Genomic DNA, 10,985 nt, shown 5'->3' on the forward strand with positions numbered 1-10,985 from the left:
AAGTTACTCGACTATATAATAGACCAGATAACAGACTTCAATTATCAATAAACACATATCATTCAAGAAGCATTTGCTAGCTAAGATGTACGCAACACTATACAACATGAGGAAGCATGTGCCATTCCCTCGTGCAGGCTAGGGAAAAAGTGTAGTTATTGATGGCTGCAATACAAGTCTATCAGACAAACTGCAATAGAAGTCGGTGATTGGGTGTATTGTTTTGCAATCTTTTTTTTCTTTTCCTGTAACCTTATTCTATACGGAATACTTCTCATGTTCTTTTTGCCAACTGGAAAAATAGAGCAGGTAGGGCTGGGGTTTGAGTTGGAGTGTAAGCCGGTACTAAGCCCTCAAGTATAGGCATTGTGGGCAATAAAAAATACCTACGCACATTTATCTTGGAGTCGAAACTCAACTGCAAGGAAAACAATCAATTCAGAATTGAGTATCTTACTGCAACTGGAAAAAAGAGTATACTATTCTATTTCTGGTTGGCACATATATGATTATGTTATAAAAGAATACAGATTTTGAGTACTATATTTCCCAAACAATGTACCAATGAAAATATAAATAAAAAATTTAGCTCATTAAATCAATAACTTCTTTAAACTCAATGAAAACACACGAGTCCAAAATAGTAAAGTAAAAGAAAGCAATTACTGCAGAACGTCCCTGAGACAAACAAATATGATGAAGCCTATTACATTTTCCCTCTACTCGGTCTAAATAATACATACGATGTTTTTAAGAGCAAAACTTTTCAATGGACCACATTAACCTCTCTTTATTTGTCTGTTTCTTCCATCCTCTGAACATGTATTTATATTTATACTATATATATATATATATATATATATATACAAAAGAATGGCCAAATATATGTAGTTGGAAAATTTTATTCCCAGCCACATCCAGCGGAGGGGAAAATAAAAGCTTATAAAAGTTGAGTCCGCAATTTTGTCAACAGATTCTGCATATTTTCGAGCTTCTGACTTAGTTGCTTAATATCCACAAGATGTTGTTGTATAGAAGATTCTGGACTACAAAATTCAGCAACAAGGGCCGAGCACTTAGCTTGAGAGTCCAGAATTGCTGCCTCAAGTGAAACCACAGTTGATTCCAAGCTCTGGCTTGGGCTCTCACTAATCATTTTTGGTGTTGGTGTGAACCCAATGCTGTAAGCACTACTTCGACGGCTGAGCTTCTCTGGGGTGAAAATCTTGTCCAAGCTCTCACCTCCTGCAAGTTGTTGCATTGTGAACTCTGAAACAATCCAAGTAAACTGAAGAACAGAATAAAACTTGAAGAGAAAACGCTGCAATGGAAGTCCGTCCTCAAGATACTGATCCCAGAAAATGTTGCCAACCATCTAATCAGTCTGGATTTTTTTTTTTTTTTTTGAGGGGTGGGGGAGGATTGTTGTTAGCTAGTAAGTCTGGATTCCAGATATATTCCCTAAAAGACATAGAGAATGAAGATCACGTATTGCTTACTCTAGATTCTTTCGGCTTATATTCCAACTGCATCTCAGATATATTCCCTAAAAGAACTGGGATTTTTCTACTAAATAAAACTAATGCAACAATAGAAAAGGTATATAAAAGATTGTATCAAATACCAAGGTTGCTTAGTTGATCTATTGCTGCCTGACCAATAGATGCTTCAAGCTTGAGTAAGCGAAGAATTCCAGCAGCTATTCGACCCATAGAATCAACTTCAGACTTGCACAGAAGAGCAAGATGTTGCAGTTCCTCTTTGGTTGCAACAGCCTCAATCTGCAAAGCATCACTCCCCAGAGTTGAAAAAGATCAATTATTGTATATTTATTAAGAAACAAATGAGCAAGAATAGAATACTTCAAAATTTGGATAGCATTACCGGTTGTTTAACAGAGAATTTCAAATTTTCCACAACCCACTTGGCCATTTCGCTTTCCTCAACATCCTCAGAAATCACAATTCTTACTTCAAGATTAACCCCTCCTGAGTACCCCCCTGTTCCTTTGGCTCCTCTTGATGAAACACTGGCGTGGGGTTTCAATGCTTGCAAGCCATCCACACCAACCTGGAAGTCCCACAATTAAGATAATAAATATAAGATGAAGCAAGTTACAAAACAGATAATCAGGAGAGATTACTAGGATTTACTGAAAGCTACTATAAGTATTAAAGAATCAGGGACCCAAACTAGGTGCATAATTCAAAAAATTACTTTCTGCAAAAAGAAAAATTGAAGCATGGTATAACCAGACATGTTATACAGCTATACTGCATACTAGTGTTCATTAACACTTGAGACCAAAAACTATGAAATGAATGTAAAAAAGGCCATTACCCAATGATGATCCCTGTTATCTGGGATCTTGGGCAGGGCAGACTGGATATAAACCAAACCTTAGGATTTCTGTGCAAACCTACAGCACTCAGACTTGAACCATCCTCACACTAGTCAGCCCAGTATTCTAAAATCACACCATGCAATGGTCCCTTATTAAAAGAATAACTGATTTATAAATAATCAAGGCTGAAAATTCAAACTGAAAAAAATGCTTACTGTGATAAATTCTATGGGATATTTCTGCTTCCTATTTAATTTTCCTGTGCCATTACCAACATGTTTTGGATTACTTTTTGCCTTCACTTGCAGACTCTGGAAAGTGGTGTGCCAACACCTCTCTTCCCTTCCAGCATCATTGTCATTGTAAAGCCACCAGCTTTCTGCCATCTCCTGGGCTCCCTCAAGAACAAATAGCCAGTCTTTCAATTCCATTGATACATCCACATCATCTGGCATTCCCAATTCCAGGAGAATACCATTTTCCCCAACTTCAGAACTTCCACCTGCAATCATGAAGAACAGTTAAGAAATGGAACTTCTGTAACATCATACTGCAATCAAATAACAAAATGAATAAATAAAAAGTAGTATATGGGAAAATTTGTCTGTGTGACACAAATGTAATAAAAAAAATTGGAAAGGTAATACAAATAATGGAAAGTGCATAAAACTACTTGTGCAATACAGTGAAACAGACATATTTGATGATTTCGTTAGGCTAAGTTTGGAAGGAGTACAAATGAAAATATGTAAAGTGCAAATACATACAAAATAATACAAAATACAAGGTTTTGCACTCTACATATTTGTATTTGTACTCTTTCCAAACTGAGCCTTAGGCTGAGTTTGGAAGGAGTACAAAATGCAAGGTTTTGCACTCTACATTTTTGTATTATTTTGTATGTATTTGCATTGAACATATTTGTATTGGTACTCCTTCCAAACTGAGCCTTATGAATAATATCAAAAGTACATTGATCCATACTCTCTTCCTTATCATCCCCAATAAGTGATGATGCTCTAAGCAGCTTTGACAATGGTCCAGCAGATAAATTCTTCAACCCTTTTGAAAGCCCCTCACTAGGACCACCATCTGGTCCAAATATACCAAAACGATGCAACAGAGCTTCAGCATAAGTCATTCCACCACCAAGGCGAACACCAGAGACCTTTGCAAGTACAGTTGAAGTGTGACACTCTGAGTCTTGTGCATTATATGGAATCACATGCACCATGCTTATCTCTAAAAATGGAAGTGTTGGAGAAATGCCATTTGGCTGATGCTTTCTACTGTTCTCAATCCAAAAGACAGCTCTCATCTGTGGATACCCATTTCCAGCAACCAGAAGTTCATGTCCGAGAGGAGTCACCATTGCACCATTTTCACGTGCCAGGTTTCCCTCTGCGTCTACACAGTCCACCCGAACACTTTCCCAACGAATATTTGATGACACTGCAATTGCACCACCTAGGGTCCGATGTGTAACTTTAATAAACAGATCTTCTCCAACAAATTGGACCAAGGGCATCCCTTGAATATCCAAAGAAGAAGGTTCTAGAAATCTAAGCTGGAGGTCCTTCACTTCTAAACTCACAGCTGTATCACCAGGAACCTTTTCAATTAACCTTCCTCCAATGGATTCCTTTCTACTACTCTTCTGTCTATTAATTTTTCCAACGTTTGCTATCTTTTCACTGACTCTACCAAAGTAGGCATATAGATCCAAAACAAAGAACAGCTGTTCAACTGAAGTGTTGGATATGTATTGTTGACAAGCTACTCCAATTCTGACGACACCTCCAGGGGGGGGAACAGTAATAAGTGGACTCCCATCAGCTGTGACCATAGCTGCCTCAATACAGGCATCATGTAGTTCAACGCATCTCCACAAACCATCAGACCAGTCAATAAAACTTCGATTTTCTGTTAAGCCACTGCAAGTTTCAAGAGATAGACTGAGATGTGAAGCTCGAGTCGTCCACTTCTTCTGGCTGGCATCAATTGGTTGATCATCCCAGAGACAGAAGCAAGCAGGATCCTTTTCCAAGTTCAGTAGCCTTAGTTTCAACGATGGTGATTCCGAGAAAAACATGTTCTCAATATGAAGCCTTGCTCCAGAAAATGCATTCTGAAAAGTATCGCCACCATTGACAATGCAACTATCTGACTTCCCAGCATCCAGAGGAATAGTGATATCTAATTCTTTGAGAGTGAATACAAGTGAATTAACAGAGAAATCTGGTAAAATAGCACCAGGATTGACCACAATACCATCGGCTAAGAAGGAAGAAATCCTCAAACATGATTCCTCCTGAAGATTAATCTGAAGAAAACAAAATTAAAAAATAAAAAAAAAGGAAATAAAAGAGATGGTAATGTGCCAGTTGAAACTACAGGTTGAAATTGTAGTTCTATATACCATAAGTGGCTTGCAGTCAATGACTGTTTGTGAAGCAAAAGATGGAGGAGCTGGTGAGGGTTTGATCTGAAGAGAATGGAGGCAAATCTGGGGAATACTTTCATTTAATTGCCACTGTTCTCCGAGAGGATAGATTGGAGGACAAAAATTCAATCCTGCTCCAACAAATCAGGGTAACAAATCAAGTAATCAACTATGATGTATGTGAACCTACACAATATCAGCATTGATGGCATGGATAATGAATCATAGGCATTATAAAAAACTAAATAACTCATTCAAGACATACCAAATTCTGGAACATGCAGAAGATCTTTTGTAACAGCCTGCATTGATGGCTGCACTAAGGTACATGGAGGATGTGAGAAGGTGTCCCTGCATTCCAAACATCATCTCACAAATGAAACTCTTTCTCATGATAACATAAAACAGTAAATTAGTTTTGTCCCATTACTTCAAGCTAGTAAATTAGTTTCTCAATATTCAGAACAAGGATAATATATCCTACTGAGCCATCCAGAACACCAAACCCAATTTGCACAGAGCTCTGTCCACTTTAGAGCCAATAACTAATGCCTAACTAATTATTGATAATACCAGGGAGTAGCAGAAAAAGCATTTCAAGAAAAAACTGCCAGGAAGAATATGCACTAGAATTTCATTCCTAGAAAATTCAACTGAAATGGAACTAGATGTTTTCAGGCTAAAACCATGGATATACAAAAAAGAAACATATGTACCTTAGAAACAGTCCACCAATCATTACCCGAGACAAGTTTTTTGTATTTTTTCCATCTGATACACTCGCCTAACAACAATGACCAAGCATGAAAGGTCAAAACACATAAGAAAATAATGAGAAATACCAATGGATTCAAAGAAAGTGCAGAATAACAAAGCAAAATCATAAAGACTGACTGAACATGGAAGTCTAAAAAACATAAACCAGAAAAGCCCATGAAGTGTATCCAATCTCTGTATCACTCAGGATATAGATCATAAACATTTTTCTTTTGCAACAAAAGACGCACTAAAATGATCTGTTAGTACATTGGCCCAGTCCATGGCACAGATTTTATTTTTTTTTTTGTATTTTGCTCAACAGAAACATCTTATGGTGTGTGTTTATGTATGAGATTGTCTACATTCTGTGTCTTTAGTTCAACAATTGGGAAAGTTTGATGGACCATGGATCCTACCCGGGAAAAGAAGAGTGATTGCATCAGAAGCTCGAGCTGAAACTCTGCAAAGTAATTCAATTTCATTAGCTTTTATTTCTTTGCAATTGCATTTACATAAGGATTTAAAGAAATTAGGAAATTAAGGTTTTACTTCTTTCTGTGATGAAAGACAGGGTATAATTAATTTGGCTCAAAAATTTAACTGCACCATTGCAGAATAAACAAGCTGGAGGTATAAAGGAGTACAAAATATAAAACGACATAATTTCATTTTCCATTTGACTATTTCTAATAAATATCTGTACATCTAAAACCCAGCTTGCTACTAGAACAAAGAAACATGAAAATGACTCAGTCAATAAGATAAAACAACCTAAAAATTGTCCTTTTAGAGAACTATAACCTTCAGGAAAAATATCAGAGACTGGTCACAACAATTTCTAGAAAAGATAACTGACCAGCATCTTTTATGCATAAAAATATATGGTCTACAATAATAGAAACAAGGGATCGTCCTGCTGCCTCTGTACACCGCTGCAAGCAATGAATATACCCTGTTAAAAAGGAACCTAGCTCATTGTGCTTTCTGGCAAAACAGAATACATTCTTTCTAAAAAATCTTAAAATAGCAACAACAAGAACAGACACCTCTTGAGCGTATGGGTCCACATCTCTATTCAGGCATACATACAAACCCGTCAAAAAGCGCAGAAGAGCACGTAAACCTGCTCAAACCATGGCATTTTTACTCCCCTGTTTTGTTGTTGATATCACTTACAAATACACAACAGTTGCAATGAAAAAATAGATTACTTTTGCTTACCCGGTTCACTTAAGGCAGGACAAACAGCTTCTGTAATATGAAATTGAACCTCAAGCCCTAATGGATTATTTAACTCTGTCCTTTGAATTGTTATCTGATCATAATTAAACAATTAAGAAAGAATCAGCAATGGTAAATCCATAAAACTCCAGGCCATGTTATTTAGTAATTGCACAAGATGATGATGCCCAAAATGAAATTTAATCATCAAATATGCATTACATAAGCCTGTCCAGATATTCCTTCAAGAAAACGTTCACCACCAAAGAAAACCCGCTTTGCACCATCATCATCACGCTTATTTGCTCCATTATTAGAACATGTTATATGAGCATCAGCAAACATATCAGGATGAGGTAAGAGGTCAACAGATAACGATTCCCATTCAAGTTTCTGGTGGCACAAAAAATAATAGCTTTATCAGATGTTACCATATATAAGAACAATATGACTTTTATTCATTAAAAAGGAAAGGGGAAAAACTCACTAGTGCACATAGCAGCATATAGATAGATAAAAGGAAATAGCTTTATGAAAGCTTGAATTGGTAGTGAGTAGTGACACAAAGAATCACATCAAAAAGAAGTCTGCAAACTTACTTTAAACACATATATATATTTCTTATTATTGGAAAAGTCCCTTGCTTCTTTAAGATTCACAACCTGTTAACAGGGGGGAATTCAAATAAATTGTGATTCTTGTAAATGCATTGAAAAGAAAAGTATCCTACTAGCAAACACATCCAAGTAAATACCTGCCAATTCTCATTTGTTGTATACAGCAAAAGGTTCCGTATTGTGATAGATGCTAGAGGTGATGCCCTGGTCACAAAGGAAGAACAAAAGATTTCACAAGATTATAATCAAGAAAAGGCCTATTCTGTGGTTGGGGGCCTCCATCACACCCTGTAAATTTCTATATGCATACCAAAGTTCATATCAATTAATTCTTTGACAAATGAAAACTTTATGGGCATTTTTTTGGCACAAAGTGACTGCTTTCAGACACAAACCCACATTCTAACACTTGAAAGCTCAAGATTTTACCATTACACCAAGCAACGTCCCCTTCAAAGTGCAACATATTCCACTTAAAATATATCTAACAAAATATTCCATATATGATGTGTATTACCAAAAACAGAATCCAAAATTATTAATTTATTATTTTTCCAAAAAAACATGAGGCTAATTCCATTAACTTCCACAATTTCATTGAAACAAATTACAGTCAGCAAAAATCAAACAATTTATTACATGCTCAATTCGATTGACAATGCCATTGATTGATGAAAAGAAATTCAACGCCATATGAAGAAGTTTATAAAATGAATTCAGTGCATGATCAATGATGGAAACCCACATGGTCGGTGTTTACAAGTCGTGCAATTGCAACCATAAATCCACATGATGGAAAAGAAACAATCAATAAATAACAGCATATTGAATCCCCATTTCATTGGTAGGTAGTAACAAGATATTACCATGTTGCTCTTCCTTGGGAACGAACACCGCCACGAGTTTCAAGCAAAAGGTTAACAGTACCCACTTTTAAGGTCATTCCATCTGCAATCTATACATATGGAAAGTCAATGGTTGTCATTCAGAAATAAAATGTAATAAGATGGAGAAAGATAACAGCTTAACCTTCTGCAGAAACAAGATTAGAGCAATGAAGATATTTGATGCTAATAGTGAGAAGTAGCATGGGGCTGGTCGAAAGTTTCAAAAGAACAGTGGAGCAAAAGCACCTACCTTGGGAGGTCAGGAAAGGTTTGTACCTCATTTTTTAATGGAATATAGAGCCTTAGAGCAAAATGAAGGATATCGGACCTTAGTTACAGTAAGACAGATAACTATAATAATGATGAATGTGTTTCTTACTAACACTCATGAAAAAATAACTACTCTCCTGATCGAAAATATATCAATCTGCCTTCTTTTTTACCCTTTTTCTGAAGAATGAGAAGATTACAGAAATTTTGTGAATGGGAAAGCAAATTGAAAATAATTATCTGGTCTTCTCAACAATTCTACTGCATCTCCCATTAGATAAAACCAAGAGTACCAATTCCAATGGATATCTTAAAATTGTCTGAATCCAATGCAATACAAATGTGCTAATGTAGTCTTGGAAAATATACGAGTATCATCAAATTTGCTGACTGTCTATCTGATGTAGGATTCTGCAGCTACAGTAGGAATTTTTGTATTGGTAGATATTATAGGAATTTGCCAAGGCAACTTCCGGTAATTGCTCACACTAACCATTACTGGTTGACATTGTAAATGCCTCCCATGTGAACAATCCAGTGCATTCTGAAGGAAATTAGCAATTCAGGAATGGAAAATCTTACACATGTCACCAAGAAAATTCCCTACTATTATTATTGAGTAGTCAAGCAAATTCTCATGAACAAATGAGATTAATTACCATTGGATAAGTTCATAACCGTTCCCTTGTGACATGGAATACATTTGAGGATGTATTGTGTAATTATTATGTTAGTTTATTTGATATTTTACCCAGAAAGAATCCAATTTTGTCTATACCAAAACAGGTGACTAGAAGGTATTCCTTCACTGGAGGTATATAACTATATATTCAGAAGTTCAAAACTAACACTTAAGTGGAAAGTCCCAAGCAGAGATAGTCCCACCTTATCCGCAAATCCATAACCACTGCCCTTCCCAGAGTTGCTGGATGTTTGGGTACTGCAGGAAAGCACAAGGGGAAGTAAGAGAAGTTCCTAAGTACTTGAATTAATGTGCTGAATGGTGATATAATCACGAGCAAAATTCAAAGTAAGAGTGAAATGGCGATGCCTGGTTGAGCTCCTTCCGATGTTCGAATCCGAATTCTCCTCCAGTACCAGATCGAGTCTATCAATTTGAACAGAAATTGGCTCCGTCTGTACATTGCTAACCGACGGAAGCTGAATAACACATCGAAAGAAGCTCGTTTAGAAACAAGAGAAACATCACAAACAGATCAAATGAACTAACTGATATTAAACAAACTGCAAGCTTAGACCAACCTTTATCTCCAGCTTCCCAATTCTCGCAGTCGTAACATTCAATGCCGGGGGCAACCCAACACTAGCATGTAGAGCATCTCCATTTATATCTAATATTTCAAAAATCAAATAAGAGAATCATTGATTGATCTTTTCTTCAAAAAAAAAAAAAAAAAAATCAAACAAAAGAATCATCGATTGATCTTTCTTTTTCTTATTTTTCAAATCGAAATCAAATGTAAAATAGATACTGAAATTTAATCACTTGAATTTTTCTACCTAAATTGGAGAGCTGAACGGTTCGCCCATGCAATTTAAACTGGTCTCTGGAGAAAGATTTCAACCAGTACTTGAGCGTGTACTCTAAAGCTCGAGCGAGTATCGACTCCATCTCCGGCGCATGGAAAATCCAGTACCAGTGACCAAATTTGACAGCTTTAGTGAAAATCCAGAACCATTTCCTCCAGATCTATAAACAAGGAGTGATTCCTCTGTTGCAGAACACGAAGCCCTACTCGAGAACAGCAAAGGAGGAGGAAGACAACGGTGTCAGGGAAAAACCAGAAACCGGGAACAGAGAGGTTGCTTCAACTTCAAGATGCCGGTTTCGATGATAGAGAAGAGGAGACCATCCCTTTTGCATGGTTACCGGCATTTTTCAGGTAGGAGCTGTGAGGAAGAGAATCTGAGAAACTCATTTTCATTTTTACTCATAGCCATTAGCCCACAGGGAGGACACTTACTACTCGGTTGCAGAGTTGGCACGCGTGTATGTCATCGCGGTAGCGTAAACCGCACGTGTGTGGAAGGTAACCCGTAACCCGTAACCGACCGTGTGGTGTGGATCGTGCGAGACAAGCGTTACGCATTGGATCTCGGTCTTTGTCAGAATTCGGCGATACGAACAATCGAATATAGGTGGTTTTGTTTGTCTCGGAGTCGGACTGGACTCTCGATGGGGTGTTTTGGTGGGAACCGAAAAAAGAGCATGAATGGCGTTGCTTTTATTCCCCTAAATTGACTCTCCATGTGTAACACTAATTGGATGGCTTTAACCGCATTCACCGACCACTTCCCAGTTCCAGCTTATTGGTGGGACCCCTCCCAGCTGCCTTTGCTTCACATCACAGGTTCTTCTTTGTCTGATTGTTCTGTGGGCTGCTACACTACATACATGGGATATGGGAATTGAGAGCCTCAGA

At 37.2% G+C, this 10,985-nt stretch overlaps 1 protein-coding gene across 1 annotated transcript; it reads right to left on the bottom strand.

Annotated features, from left to right (window-relative positions):
* Nucleotides 1-573: 573 nt before the first annotated feature.
* Nucleotides 574-10,562, bottom strand: LOC148878088 (uncharacterized). Its single transcript, XM_088948745.1, has 20 exons — nucleotides 10,063-10,562; nucleotides 9,805-9,893; nucleotides 9,593-9,702; nucleotides 9,427-9,481; nucleotides 8,251-8,339; nucleotides 7,522-7,588; nucleotides 7,367-7,429; nucleotides 6,990-7,160; nucleotides 6,768-6,861; nucleotides 6,593-6,669; nucleotides 6,403-6,478; nucleotides 5,963-6,006; nucleotides 5,504-5,571; nucleotides 5,053-5,138; nucleotides 4,764-4,918; nucleotides 3,329-4,667; nucleotides 2,560-2,846; nucleotides 1,885-2,070; nucleotides 1,625-1,781; nucleotides 574-1,245 (listed from the first exon to the last, which is right to left on the bottom strand). The coding sequence occupies exons 1-20, from the start codon at nucleotides 10,172-10,174 to the stop codon at nucleotides 941-943; spliced, it is 3,630 nt and encodes a 1,209-aa protein (XP_088804871.1). The 5' UTR covers nucleotides 10,175-10,562; the 3' UTR covers nucleotides 574-940.
* Nucleotides 10,563-10,985: the final 423 nt, after the last annotated feature.

This window comes from Nelumbo lutea, chromosome 1, assembly GCF_056320005.1.
Source record: "Nelumbo lutea isolate HS-2025 chromosome 1, American lotus-T2T, whole genome shotgun sequence".
Lineage (NCBI taxonomy): Eukaryota > Viridiplantae > Streptophyta > Magnoliopsida > Proteales > Nelumbonaceae > Nelumbo > Nelumbo lutea.